This window comes from Ictalurus furcatus, chromosome 2, assembly GCF_023375685.1.
Source record: "Ictalurus furcatus strain D&B chromosome 2, Billie_1.0, whole genome shotgun sequence".
In the NCBI taxonomy this organism is placed as follows: Eukaryota; Metazoa; Chordata; class Actinopteri; order Siluriformes; family Ictaluridae; genus Ictalurus; species Ictalurus furcatus.
The window spans coordinates 18188233-18203522 of record NC_071256.1 but is presented as its reverse complement, the minus strand read 5'-3'; the positions used below and the strand labels follow the sequence as shown (position 1 = coordinate 18203522).

Below are 15290 nucleotides of genomic sequence, written 5' to 3'. Positions count from 1 at the left end.
CCCTCTGACATGCATGATTGGCATGTCCAAAGTGTCCATAGTGTATGAATGGGTGTGTGAATGTGTATGTGATTGTACCCTGCGATGGATTGGCACCCCGTCCAGGGTGTACCCTGCCAAGTGGCCCCTGGGATAGACTCCAGGTTCCCCGGGACCTTGTATAATAAGCGGTAGTCTATAGAAAATTGATGCACGAATACTTCAGAACGAACCTATTTAACCGAATCGAACTCTTCAAGATTTATTTCTCAAAAATGTAAAGCAACATTCACTACATCCAATCTGGCAACCCTGTACACTGGAGTAAACTCACTACGATTCATTTAGCCTACTACAATCATCTTATTTTTGAAGTATATTAAGTGTAATTAAAGCTGCTGTGATTTAACATCACATTTAGTCTAAAAGCTTCATCTATAATCAGTTTAATTTCTAACAATATGCAATGTAAGATAATTACAGTCAAGCATCTGCCAATTGTAGCATATTTACAAGAAAAAATACAGGATTATACGGAAGCCCTAAGCGGCCATGCATGAATAATTTTTTCTTTCTTGTTTTCTCATGATCTCGACTTAATTTTCTCGTGATCGCGACACAACTTTACTAAAACGCCTGAATCTTTATTCCCCCATCGCGAATCGATTCATTCGACACACCTTCGACAAACGACTCCTTAAAGAAAGAGCCGATTCGTTTGCGACCGAGCCATTAATTCAGAGAGGAAGCGGCGCGCGCGGATGTAAGGCGAAGTCTCTTAGAAGCGCAACTTTGATATTTCTTCTTGTTGCGTCGGGAGCAGAGAGAAGAGAGTGTGTGTGTGCGAGTGTGTAAACTTCAGCACAAAAAAAAGTCATTGCGCTTATATAACTGAGGAGCGAAACTTTTTATTTATTTATTTTTCTTCGCGGAATAAAATCAGGATGTCTGTAAATGATCACCTCGAGGGGATATTGTCGGATTTTGAGGGTGAGTGTGGCACACTTCATGCAATGAAGACTTCAATTTTGATTTACTATTTGCATTTAAATGTTAATTGCACAAATGGATGGTATAAAGTGCTTATTAGTTCATGCACACTGGTGTGTAACTTCAGCGGATGTGCTTTAAATTCGTTTTTATTTAGGTAGGAAATTAATTTCTGTCCTTCCTCAGGAGTAATTAACTGAACTTCATTCTGTTGAATCCATTAGGCCTGCAAAAAAGACTTCCTGGCAATTAAGCAGTCTAATTTTCTCTCATTAAACTAATAACTGTTTATAGATGGCATGCATCTGCATCTGCCTTGTGTGGTCTGTGCTTGAATCTTGATGATAGGAAACAATCTCTGCACAGTCTATGCTCTTGTTCTCACAAGGGTGAAAATGTTCATGCTGTTCACACAACTTTTCTAGGTCTTCAAAGTTATAACTGCGAAAACAACAACAACAACAAAAGATCAGCTTTCCATGAAGCCTCAGCAGAAACACATTCCACCAGAGTGGGACTGTAATTAACTCCCCGAGCCCATAAACCAGCCCTCCTCATGTTAGAACCGTAGATCTGTGTTCAGAACAGTTCAGGACCTTCGGATTCAACATGCGCACACATACACACATACACACTTGTGTGGAAAAGAGAGAGAGAAAACTTCCCTAGTAATATTCGTCATGGACCAGCACCCAGCAGGGTTCTCAGAACAATAGGCTCTGTCTCTCAACATTGTAGTGTTTAGACAGGTGCTGATCTGAGGAGATAAACAAATTAAGGTTAAGACCTTGGAATAAAAGGTTTGACGTGCTCATAATATTATCATTATTATAATTTTGTAATATCTAAGTATTCATTTAGGGTCTCAGTGGTGTACTGATGCTGCTCTTGGCGACATTGTGTATTGTGAGACTTGTTGAGTATCACATTTCTGTCAGCACCGTCACTATTACATGATCATGTGATCATGAGCAAGCTGGACTTTCCTCCGAATTGTTTACTGTGATAAGCATCGTAATAGTTTTGCTTGACTTCTCTTCATCATTTATCTTAGCTACGTTTATGCAAAATGCATACAAAGTGCCACTCTTAACCAGGCAGAATGTTAAAGTAGCAAGCTTTTGCAGAGCAAACAAACATATCAGATGAGCTCTCATACCCCCCAGAGTTGTAATAACATCAAGGAATGCCACTGTGGCCACTGGAGACATGGAGTCTCTGATTCTGGAGTGGTGATAGTTACGGTCCTTCTTTACTCTCGTGACACTTTGAATGCCTTATTTTGGTGGTCGCAAAATGTTTGTGCTGTCAAGTCCGAAGACTTATTCGGATAGGATTCATTTTACCGGACTGCATAAACACATGTCTGGAAAGATAATTTGATGAATGCTCTGGGGATTCTTGAATGGTAATTCAAAGACCATCCACTGGGACAACTGTAAAGTCGTCAAAAAGGACCTTCTGTAATGTCCACCACTTAGCTCCATGTTGAAAGGCTTTCTGTCTTTCTGTTTTGGTTAGCAATCTTCTCACACCCAAACCATGCGATTAGTGGTCGAAGATGCCACAAGAGAGGCGTTGCGTTCTGTCAGCTTCACCTCAAGACGGGACGAGTGGGGTCACTTTTGAACAAGGGGCCAGTGTCCTGGCTGGTGCTTGAGCTAGGATATACAGTGCGCTCGTTCACTCTTGACGGACCCCCGGTATCTTGTACACATGAGTGGAATGTTTCGGAATGTGTGGTGAGCTGTGTAGTGCCTTTATGTTGGTCTTTGTAGTTGTGTGCCTCATCAAATGATCAATTGAGAGTAAAGTCTGTAGACACTTTTAGTTAAAGACTAGTAGCACTGGTGGTATATTTTAGTGCCATCCAAATCCGTCTTTTTTTATGGAATGTATGTGGACACATATGGAAAGAGTCCACCATATTTTACCTTCTATAACATGACCAGTAGAAATAAAACCAGGTATTAAATGTTTGATCCGAATTGACATTGTTAAAGATCCCGTTATATTCTGTGGGAAAAGAAGTTTACCACTTTTTCTTCAGTATAAACAGATTACAGTAGAAGAGCTCACTATTTTCCAAACTGAAACCAAGAAGGACAAAATATGGAGAACTTTAAAAAAAGAAGCAACACATCTAGTGAGTTCATGCATACACAGATATACCTTACATACTGTACGTTATGGTCATGATCATGATCAAGCCCTACAACAGAAATCCTATCCCATCCAAACAGTGCTTAAGAAGACCATAACATTAAGTTTGTAAAGATTCTATGTTTTCAGTGGCTGCACTACTGACCTGGTAATTCCTAAAGGTCAAAGATCACATGCTCACTAACCCAGAGGTCTGAAAACATGAAATAACAAAGAGGTTACATGACTGGCCTCCCTTTTCCCCCCCAATTCAGTTAATGCATTCCTCACCACAAAGTTTTGGTAGACTTTGGGGCCCCAGTAAAGCTAGACTAGATTTGAGGGGTTAAATAGTATAAAGGTGTGTATGTGTGTGTGTGTGTGTGTGTGAAAGCATGTGTGTTTACGGCTGGGCTATTGCAGAGGTAATTATGGTAAACTGCCTCTCTTCATCACTGTAGACTAGGCAAGCTGCCTTCAGTCTCCTGCTTCAAAGTGCATGCCAAGCTGTTGTCTCCCCGAAAAAAGGTCATTGAGGGAAAATAAGATTAGATAAACTCTTTTCGGGATTTAGTCAATGATAGTGATTTATGAATGCTTCCTGAGTTTCAAAGGCCGCTGTTTGGTTATCATACCTTGTATAAACACCCGAAATTGAAGTTCTCATCAGAGGGCTCTGGTGCTAATCTACCCATTAGTCCTTCAACCTCTGAACCCGCTTACCACTCTTCGACATGTTACTCCACACGTAACATGTAAATGCAGCTTTCCTGTGTTAGCCCATCAGGAAACTCAGAGCAATTTGTCAGAGAGCCAAAAAAAAGAGGAAAGAAAGAGTCAACAGTCTTTCAGAGGATTTAGTGTGTGTGACAGAGTCTTCAAGAGTGTGAAAGTTTTTTGTAGCCCCTGGGGGCGCAAGCCCTTGGCCTTTCTTTTGCACCGCTGCAGTGCTGCAAATAGCGGCTCGGAATTTGACTTCCAGATGTGCTGGAGCAGAGGTGGTCTCCTGAGCCATGTACCGAAGGGGTCGTCAGTGTGTACCTGTAAGGAATGTGGTAGGGAGAGATGAGAGGTGCTTCCATCGCAAGTCCTGACATGCCCCTCCATGCCTGGCCAACTCACTGCTCTCTGTTTGTAGGAAGCATCCAGAACTTCCCAGATGCTCAACGTCCATACGCTTCATAATAGGAATTGTGGCTATTTTGCATGTTTAGTAGTAGTAAATCAAGCTGACCAGACTTTTTGGAAGACTGGAAGATGTTTTGACATTCAATATAGGGAATTAATCTGTTATATGTAGCCCCTGTGTAAATGTATTACATGCTTTGGTGTCAGCAATGAGGAATGGAAGTGATTACAAATGTCAGCTTTCTTGGGGATCATACAAGTTTATAGCCAGATGTCCGCATGCTCCGCTTTTGCTTGATTTCCCCAGGATTCTGTCTCGCAGCTCTTCCCTTGGGCAGCCATTAGCTACACACAAGGCCCTTCCACGTGAAGCATGCAGTACTTATACACAAACCAAAGACCTGAGTTGTTGAACAGTATGTGCCATAATATAATACCTATATGATTCTCCAGCCAGGCAGACGCATGACAAACGCGAGCGAATCTTTTTGATTCTGTCCTTGGGGCACCTCCCATAAAAGCTGTGCATGACAGCCCAATCCACCACGCTCTGTACTTTGTCATGTCAGTTTGCCAGCATTTAACAGGCTTTGCAGAGAAGCCTCGTATGTCAGGAACCACCAAGGGGATTGGCTCTGTCTGTCTGCCAACTGCAGAGTGATGGGAATCTGCTTTTTCTCCCATGCAGTTTAACCCACCATAAGATAGGTCTTACCCCCAGGGTCAAATAAGCTCAACAGCATAGATCAGGTCTTTGGAAACTATCACACTGTTGTCAAATTCCCGTCATTTAGCATTCTACCTCATTTATCACACCTGATTCGATTAATTTGTTAATTAGCAAAGCTTTCATGGACTGAAAAAAGCACACAAATCTGAAAAAATGTTGAGGAACCCTTGTGGCTCTTGTGGCAACTAGAGAATAGTTCTTTGGCAACTCAGCTATCATGACGTTGCCAGGTTCCAGTTGTTTAGCTTTCTACCTCATTTACCACACCTGATTCCACTCATTTGCTAATTACCAAGTCTTTCATGGGCTAATTTGGTGTTAATTTGGTTTGCTAGAAGACAAAATAAAAGGGTTTCTCAAGGGTTCTTCGGATAGTTATGTTTTTTACTTGGAATCCACTCTCATAGGAAAACCCTCTGTTATAGTGTTCTCCAAGAGGGATAAACTGAAGAACTCTTAAGGAAACCTTTTATCTAATAGTGTAGAGATTTGTGTTATTGTGTAATCCACAGCAAATTTATCTGATCTGGGGCAGAGCAGCTTCACCAGATAGTTCCTCAAGGGTTCTTTGGATAGTGAAAGATTTTGAGCTCCTTCAGTGGAGGGAATCATCTGTCATAATGTTCTGCGAGAGTGACAAACTGAAGAACACTTCTGAGAATTCAACTCTTTTTTAAGTTCTGTAGCTCTTCAGTACTAGAGTTAGACACTCCTTTAACTATGGAATGTGAGCTATTTGACGTTATGGGAAGCATGCCATCTATACCAGTCTATCGCAATTCTGCAGGTAAAGCACAGAGAGGTGTCTCAGTCAAGCGGGCTAAGTCATACCATGGAGCGGAAAACGGAGTGGAGTGAGAAATTTTGATCAAGTACAGAAAGATTTATTTTCTCCACGTGTAAGCAAGGAGGATCGGGCCCCTGTGAGAGAGTGTGCAGCCCAGAGCGGCAATGATGGTGCGCTTGGCTGCCAGCATAATTATTTCCTGAGTCTTTGACAGGGTGCCAGTAATTACCTGATACCAGCTCCTCTTTATTTTTGGTCGAAAGGGAGTGCAAGTTTACACTTGCATGTGCTACTCTGAGAGAGATCTGTTAGAAGCCTGTTGGGCTGTGAGCCATTTAAGTCTCACACTCTTTGAAAAAGCAGTTAGTTAAAGCAGCATGCACTTTTCCATCTTTAAGAATATATACAGTGTCTTCACTTGCACTCTATTAGACTCATTAATGGTGCCCTTTGCAGCCCTGAAGGGAATAACAGTATGTGTAACCACCACAAACAGACAGACATGTGTCTGCCGAACAAAAGCATTCCCACTGCTGGAATCCGATTAGCTCTTCTAGCTGTGTGACTTGTGATGGGCGAGTTGAAACAAAGGGGCTGTGGTTTACTTGATGTACAAGGGGAGGCTGTGAAATGGGATTTGATTTAGTGATTTGACGGTGGCTCTAATTGGCAGTGCACCCTACAGGGAGAAATGCCACAGCAGCTCTGGTATATAGTGATCCAAATCAGGACTGTTACTCAAGATGGAAGATAGCGCTATCCTGATAGTGGTACGTTTACACAGTGCTGGATAACTACACCTGAAAGACCAACAAAACTTCTAACCAGTGAGCCATCAGGGTATTCGGTTTCATTGTTCTGGATGAAAGAGAGCAAGTAAGAGTGAAAGTACCAGTCACAAACGCAGACACAAACTCTTAAAGCATCAGCTGTTGAGTCATTTCAGCTGTTGCCTTGAGTAGATCCGGTGCCCATGCAAAATATTTCTAGCCACATGCCGTCTGCTGCAGAGATCCCAGGACAGTCTTATTGTCCTCTAAAGGAATTCTGGGTCATGTCAAAAGGCAGGCGTAATCCAAGCTCTCAGCCTGCGACACCACTACGTCCGTGAATTGGCTCTTTGTGCACGGGGAGTCCACTCTTTGCGAAGGGAAAGGCTGGAAAGCTGTGTTTGCGCTGGGGTTTGTTGCACAGGCTGTTGGAATGAAAGGATTATTCAATGTCACTGCAATTTACATGCTCCAGGTGTAGACTTACAGTTCAGACCCACTGTACACTGGGGACTCATATTCAGCATTTATTTTCTGGTGTTTATTCTTGCTTTTCTGTACTCTGTACTGTGCTGCTCAAATTGTTTAAATGTACCGTGTTCATTTAAAACCATTTGCTCTGGCCAATCAACAATACGGCTTATGGCTCCTTTTTCAATCTCTGCACATCAGGAATAGTCTCAGCTGCCCCAGGATTATCTATGAGAGGCCTAACAAAGCACACTAAACATAAAGGACTTATTATACGTCTTAGCACGGCTGTTATTTTTATCTCAGCATGGTTGTGTTGTTGCAGTAGTAAAAAAAAAATAGCACTTTAAGTGATTGGTCCATGTTACTTTACTGTGATTTATTTTGTATCTTGCAAAACTAGCATGAATCCTGAACTATCTTTACACAATGATGTCATGGCAGCCTCAAAGTGAGATCAAACAGACCACATTGTAATTATGACTCGACCTTTAACAATGCATCTGACAGAGGAATATTTAGTTAGGCTGTCTGTTTAAACAAATTGACCTTGTAGTTTCTATAAAAAAAACATTTTCGGAAATAAGTATTAGAGTGAACATTGTGTTTGTTCATTCATTACGAAAACGGGAGCAGCTTTTTAATTTTATTTTATTGTTTGTTTTTCTTGGCACACACTAAATTAGGAAGTTGACCTGACCAGAGTTGACCTGGAAGTACATATGTAAATCTATAGACTATTCTCTCAACTCTGTGTGCACTCTGGAAATTTCATTTAAGATATGATAAAAATGGGAATGACAAATGCAGAAGTAAATTTGGAATGATTAAAATATTCTACAAATGCATCCTCTTTTACTGTCACACTCTTGCTGGTATTTAAAAAATATATATTTTATTTTATTTGCTAAGCATACACTGATCCATATTACCATTACCGAGTAATTAATGATATACATACAGGTCATTCAGGATCGTTTATTAAGATTTAGGGCTTCAAGTGCTGCTTTCACTACAGCTGTCTTTTCCCCTCCATCTCTTTATCATGCAGCAAGGAAGTAGTACCATCCAGTAAGAGAGTAATTTTAGCCCCAAACGGAATCTGAAATTATAAAAAAAAAAAACAAGCAAAGGAGCAGTACAAGAGCTTTTTATTATGTCTAATATTTATCTCCCTGCATGTAATTCATTTTCATTTCAGAATGAGAAATTAATGAATGCGACATACACAGACAAGAGTGGACTGAATATCGTTATCATGAAAAAAAGTCCTGTCATTTGCAAATGTAATGTAAAAAAATATCGTTAATGGAAATTATGATTCACGCTTTGCAGTGGCAGAAAACAGTTTATTTGCTGCCAACATAAAACTGATTTATAACATTGTAACACCGTTTGAACTACTATTGCACAATAAACCTCCAACAAGATATGAAGGAAATATTGCAGGTATTAATTTGTGCATGTTTTTTTTTTTTCACCACAGCCTTGAAGAGATCCTTTGACATTGATGATGTGGATGAAATCCCCACATTCTCTCCAGCCTCCACAGTCACATCTCCCATCAGCCCAAGCTCTATCCTCAACAAAGCTAATGAGGTGCGGAGTCCAGGCGGTCTCATGTCCCCCACTTATCACTCGAGGATCAGTCTCAGCTCCAGTCCTGCTCAGAGCCCATCCATAAAGAATAGGATGGTGTCTAGTTTGTCCTTTAACCGAGGCACCATGGGAAAGCCCACTATCACCTCTAACACTGGAATCAATCGTGCCTCCTCCTTCCAGAACAAATTCAACCCAAATGGCTTCAATTCATCTTCGGGTCCTGGTAGTGATAATGATAGCCTTCACAGTTCCTCTTCCAGCCTGGAGTACCAAGCCTCTTCCAAAATGAGCTCCTACACAAGCCCTCCACAGAGTCCCATGGGAGTAGGTGAGTACAAATCCCAGCGCTTGAGCAGCCCTGCCTTGAAGAAGTTTTCCTCCCATGGGAACATGTTCCATTCAGAGCTGGAGGGTCCTCTGGTGATCCCCACAGAGCCATTAGGTATCAGCCATGGCTCCATGCCCTCGTTGGACCTCCAGATGTCCGAGAGTGGAGGAATGAGACGTGTAGTGTCCCCGGGAACAAGATACCCTAGCTCTGCTGTTACCTGGAATGCATATCGTCTCCAGAACAATGGCCACGTTGGGAAAGATTCACCCATCAACCACCAGCCACCTAAAACCAAAGAGCCTGCACGGCTCAACAAATTCCCTCTTGATCTCGACAACCTTGTGGTCAGACCCCAGACAGAGGGCCCTGCGCCACCTAAACCTCCAGCAAGGTTTCACCCAGTGTCAGTCAGCCCTTCTATATCTGAAAGCACCTCTGCTTCTGTCAGTAGCTTAGACAGTGCAGATCTACCCATGCTTCACCCCTGCAACATGGAGAAAAGAGAGCTGGTCACCCCTCCAGGAGCCATCCCAGTGCCAAACATAAGTGAGTCCCCTGTCCTGCTGTCCCCTGCCCAGACCCCTCGCTTTAACCTGGTCTCGAAGCCTCAGATGGTCCAGATTGCTCCTGCAACATCGCCTACACCCACACGGGAGAACATCAGCAGCAGTCCTGCACAAAATGAGCCTCAGGCCAAAGACAGTGTGGGTTCCATTCTCCAGAGGATTGCCTCTTTCTCCAGAGTGGAGGTTAAAGCACCAAAGCCTCACCCAAGCTCTGTCACCCCCCTCAGGAATGGTATCAAGAGAGAGTCTCCACCAGTACAATGCAAAGAGCTCAAGAGATCAGAAGGTATGATTTGTTTATAATGTTTGTGCTAGTGTTATCTAAAGCAGATATGCTAATTTGTGGTTACTAGCTTTTATTTATTACTGACCACATTCGGTTGATGTATTCTCTAAAGGAGACAAACAGAATCTAACAATGAGTAAAAGCTAGTTGGGGTTGACTAAATCTTGTTTTTCATAATGCTTACATGCATTCATTTTCACCAATGTTTGGTTGAAGTACTTTTTAAATGATGTGTTTATTTAACCTTTGCACAATACAAATGATATTCTTGGAGCCTGCACTTAGCATTTACTTAAAGGGCGAAATATTTCCTTCATAGGGAATACCATTAGTTAAATAAACAAAGCTGGATAGGTCTGGAAGCAGGGCTTCAAGTGCTGCTTTCACCACAGCTGTCTTTTCCTATCCATCTCTTTACCATCCAGCAGGGGAATAGGAAAAAAAGTAGTGTGAGGCAAAAAGAAAGAGAGGAATTCCTGGCATATCAACAAATAGCCGAGTGCAAACAGTGATAACAGTGTAGGGAGGCCTGTCATCACTGCCTATCCTGTACAGGGAACCCTGTCAGCCACAGCAAAGCAGAATCCCGCCGTAGGCTGTTGAGTCAGGCCTGTTTATTGAACAGCCACTCAGGTGTGCATCCTGAGCCTTGCCACGCCCCACATCCCTGTTCAGCATGGGGATCAGCAAGATTCAAAAACGTCCATCGGAAGCATTAACAAACTGTAATTTACCGGCTTTGTGGTCTGAATGACATAAATATGTTGTCTGTTTGAAACTCAGCCATGGTCTGAGGAACATCAAAGGAAGCGGAGTAGAGACATAGCGGCCGAGTGCGCAAAATTACAGTCCTGGCAGCATCCCTTGGGTCAGGACATCTGGGTCTTTGAAAAGCTGCTGATGAAAACAAGATGTGCTAACAAAGAGCTGCATCATGAAACTTGTAAAAAGGCAAAGTTAATACAGGCAGCGGTGAGAGCTTGCTGAGGTTATCTAGAACTAGAACAGCATGCGTGGGAGGTGTGGATTTGCTTCAGGTTTGTTGAAAATGGGATTAGACAACATGAATTGGGAGGATAGAAAAGGATGCAAGATCATTCACCTTGGACGAAGGAGGAAATGTGCTTCTTTCCCACATGGTGTGTGTTTTCCTTTCTCATTTTGTTTGCTCCCTCCCTCCCTCCTCCCTTCCTGGAATGGGAGGCACGGGGTGTTTTCCTGAATCTGTATGAGTGCCTGGCATTGTTTAGTAGCCCCAGACCCTCCATGTGCTGTTTATCCTGCAACAACTTATAGGACTACACTAACATTGAGGCAGCAATTTTTTTGACATAGTTACTTTGACATATTTGGTCTCGTGGTATGCCTTCGTTTGCCTTGGATAATTTATCAAAGGAAGGTAAGGGGAGGGGGTTTAGACACTACTTGGAAAAGCTGTCCCTGGATTGCAGTAGGGTTATGGGTGGACATGTGCTTGTTCCAACTCTCAGTCTGAAACAATCTCAGATGTCAGTGATGTGTACCACATGCCGTGGGTCATGTGTTTCCCGAGGTTTTGCTCTGTGGTATCTTTGGTTTTCCTCTTTGGCTTAAATATCTGGGCATGCAACGCAAGCAGATGTTCTGCTGCACCAACGGGAAATGCCACATCTTGTTTTTCCATGAGTTGATTTATATATTATTTTAAAAAATATAACCGCTCACACCCATTGTTTATCAGCATGCGATGATGTTCCTCAACTTCCCGTGATAACATGGAAAAACAGGTTATTCATTCCCCCCTACTCGTGCCACTCCTGACACAATGTAAACTCCGAGACAAGTGCAGTTATCTGCTCTGTCATGCAGAGGTTTGTGGAAATCCTTAACCAGCTGCTCAAACCCCAGAATGTTGATCACACTGGGCTTTACAGTCTGTCTCTTCATAGTACCTGCTCTGATAGTTTTACTAATTACACCACTCTTGGTCTCTGACAATAAGAGACAGTTTGTAGGTTTTTGAGAGTGTCTGATCCAGCCATTTAAGATTTATAAGGCAGCTATTGTTCATTGTGAGCATACAAAACATGTAGTGTAAAATCGGTTACTGGCAGTGCCTTAGGGGTTTTCCAAACTTCAGTCGTCTAACTCCTAAATAAATAAAAGAAAGGATTTTTCTGGCATTCGATACAGGAGACCACTCTGCACTTATATCTACATTTCAAAGGTATTTTGAAGAGGATCTGCTTACGTTTACGGAGATACAGTGCTGTTACTGACACGCCTTTAAAATGCATCACGGTTTGTTACGATTGACCATAAAGATGAAAACGTCTTGCTAATTCATGTTCCCTGCCTAAATTGTTGTTTTACTCTGACTTCCTTTGACTCAAAGATGTTTTGCTTCCTAATAAAAAAACTTTTTTTTAAAAACGGATGAAAACAAGAACTAGCCAAAGGGCTTTCCTCCCTTTCCTTTGTTAAACAGAGAGCTATACCATTAAACGTACCATTAAACTGCACTGAAACATATAATGGAGAGTTAATTCCCTACAGGAATTTTATAATTTCTGGTTTGTTTAACATCTTGAGTACAAACGATATTAAGAATAACACATAATGTTAATAAGTTGAACAAGTAGGAATTTCCGAATAAGATCTTGGTCATGAACTACCAAGCATGCCATGCATGAGTTTCTCTTACCATCCCAAAGATGATTATTTTCCAATAACATCATGTCCCAAAGTGTTTTATTCCACTTTTACCACAGCAGTTTGCCAACAATTCCAGTTATTTATTCTTAAAGAATGCCAAATTGTACTTTTTTTTATCCATTTACAGTACATCCATTTACAGTACAGTACTTTTTATCCATTTATAGACTGTTACAAAGTGCCGACACTAGAGACTCCTTCCATGAATATTATGTTAAACAACTTCACCATATCAACAATGACACACATTTGTAATACATTTAGTTTAATATTAGTCTTAGATTATACAGTAGAACATCCTCCATACAAGTCCCTGTGAATTAGCTGTTACTATTACAATAATGTAATTTGAGCAAGTGCTCCTGGCCAATCACAATCAAGAATTCAACAGCGCTGTGGTAGAAGGAATGATATCAAATTGATCAGTAACTTTTATAGTAACAATGTCACAAACTTTTAAGCAACAAACAAATACAGGAGAGTAATAACTTGTCTCGCTTAAAGTTGCCGTAACCCATTAGGATTGGTTGCCCTAACTTTTTGCCCTGAAAAAACAAAAATGAGGAATTAAAAATGCACATCATTGTATAGAGTATTGTGGGTAAAATAAGCCCCTAGATCAGCATTTTGCATGTGTGTAAATCAGGGGGTTGAGTCAGGTCCACGTGCAGCCAGTGCACTGAAACATACACCCTTTACAGCTAAAAAGTAATTTTAGAAAACGACCGTAAATATCCTGCTCTTTCTTTCTTCTTCTTGGCATCATGTCCCCACTTGTCTGCAGGCTGTTCGCTCGCTTATGCGGCACAATTTATTTTGCTTTTAATGACAGTGGTTTAAGGAGTAAATTCTTCCCTAGCAGATGTTTTAGGCCACCCCCCTATTATCCCCCTCCAGCTTAGCTTACAAAGTCTGAAGGATCTTCTGCTACTGAAATGTCTGCACAGCAAACATATTAAAGACAGCCTGTTCCTCTTTGTAATTGGGAAGCCCATGGATTTAAAAATCCGGGAGAGCAGTTCATCTAGTGCAGTATTTGACAAGCAGGTCGGCGATCATGACTGTACCTTGTTCTCCGTCCTGTTAGTCATGGCTTGGTGCCATTTCCAATTATATCTCGGCTCACTTTGGAGCAATGTGTTTCCTCAGCCGATAAGACAACATTCGCCGGTGAATGCAATCTTATCAGCTGTGTATGGCGGTTCATTTACTACGCTCTTTTTTTCACTCTGGGAGTTCTTTCTGTGAACCAAAATTCTGATTCTTCTCTCCAGAAGCAGATGATAGTCTATAATCTGAGGCTGTAAGAGATTGATTAGGAATTGGAAGGGAATGTACAGGATGACACTGGAGGACATTTTTTGGGCTTATTTATCATATTATCTGCTAAGAATGTGAACTAAAACAAGCAAAAGCGCTTCTTGTGTAATAAACATGTAGCCGCCATAATGTAAACACCAATTTGGTGCATGTTTTCCAAAGAATGAGTGAATCCAGATTCCAATGTTTAAGTGTGTGAGTGTGTCATGACTATTCAGCTGTTGGGAGTAACTGAATATACGCATGCTGATCTCGTACTCCATTTCATACAAATTTTATTGAAATACAGCATTATAGCTGGATTTTGGCAAGTTTCATAGGAAAAGGTACAAACCTTAAATTCGCCCGAATCCTAACATAAAATTTTTTATATGCTCGTGTGAATTGTTGTGAATTTCTGTATACGAGTTGAATATGAGATTTGAAAATGTTGCAATGCACATTAGCTAGATTTCCATTTAAACATTTCACAATTTATGAATGAATTTCGCTGTTAAAGTCTGTGACTGAATATACCTCAACTGTTAGTGTGAAAATCCTGCAGATGACATAAAAAGATACAACACCCAAAGGCCACGGCTGTTTCTCGCCTCTTTACAGAAAGAAAAAAGCAGCAAAACGGCAGCATAATGGAGAATTTCAAATTCATTTATTCATCTACAGTACACTTTGTTGCTATAATGGTTGATGTTGTTGTTTGCTTTTGTTGGAATTGTATAAAAGCATTTGCTTTTTCATTTGTCCAAACATTGCATGCGTCCTCTACGCCCATGCTTATGTTTAGATATATCAATATATAGTGCAGAAACATGTGACTTATATCACCTACATAATCAGTCATTTGATAGACTAACTTTTCTACCTTATTTTTTACTTTATTGTGATATTTATGGGGTTTTTTTTATTCCCATTTTCAGCTGAATGGGCAATGGTGCATAAATTTTCACAAAGGACACAAATAGAAAAATGTTCACAGTTCACTTCCTTTATATATTTTTTGGCAAATTTATGATACATGTATAACTTACAGCTAGCCTGCCAGATATGTGTGGAAAACCCAAACAGTAATGCTAACTGTCTATGTTACTACATGGAATTTAATATACAAAACTGTTAATAACTCACTTCATGTACCCATTTTTGTCTGGAAAATTTTGCAAATTTGTAATTTTATAAGGTCTAAATTATTTTTCTAGCCATTAAAGAAAAATATAACCAAATTCACAGATTTTCAGTTTTTCACAATGCTAAAAACACTATTGCTTGTGTATCTTAGAAATATAAGAAGTATCATGATATACATCCCTAGGTAGTGTTATTCTCTGAATTAAAATTCTCTCAGAAATAAAATACCACTTGGTACTTTTCTTTGTAACAATTTTATACCTTTAAACTAATTTAATATACATATTTGGACCATAAAGACCACTGGTATACATTTATAATTGTGCGCTAAAAGACTATAAAAGGTATAAAACATGCACCCTTGATGTT

General features: G+C 40.8%; 1 protein-coding gene across 1 annotated transcript in view; it reads left to right on the top strand.

Moving 5' to 3' along the window:
• Positions 1–728: 728 nt before the first annotated feature.
• Positions 729–15290, top strand: part of septin12 (septin 12) — an 81989-nt gene continuing 67427 nt past the window's right edge. The window contains exons 1-2 of the mRNA XM_053651817.1: positions 729–969; positions 8484–9782. Coding sequence (XP_053507792.1) covers positions 924–969; positions 8484–9782 — 1345 coding nt within the window. The 5' untranslated portion in view covers positions 729–923. The remainder of the gene's footprint in view (positions 970–8483; positions 9783–15290) is intronic.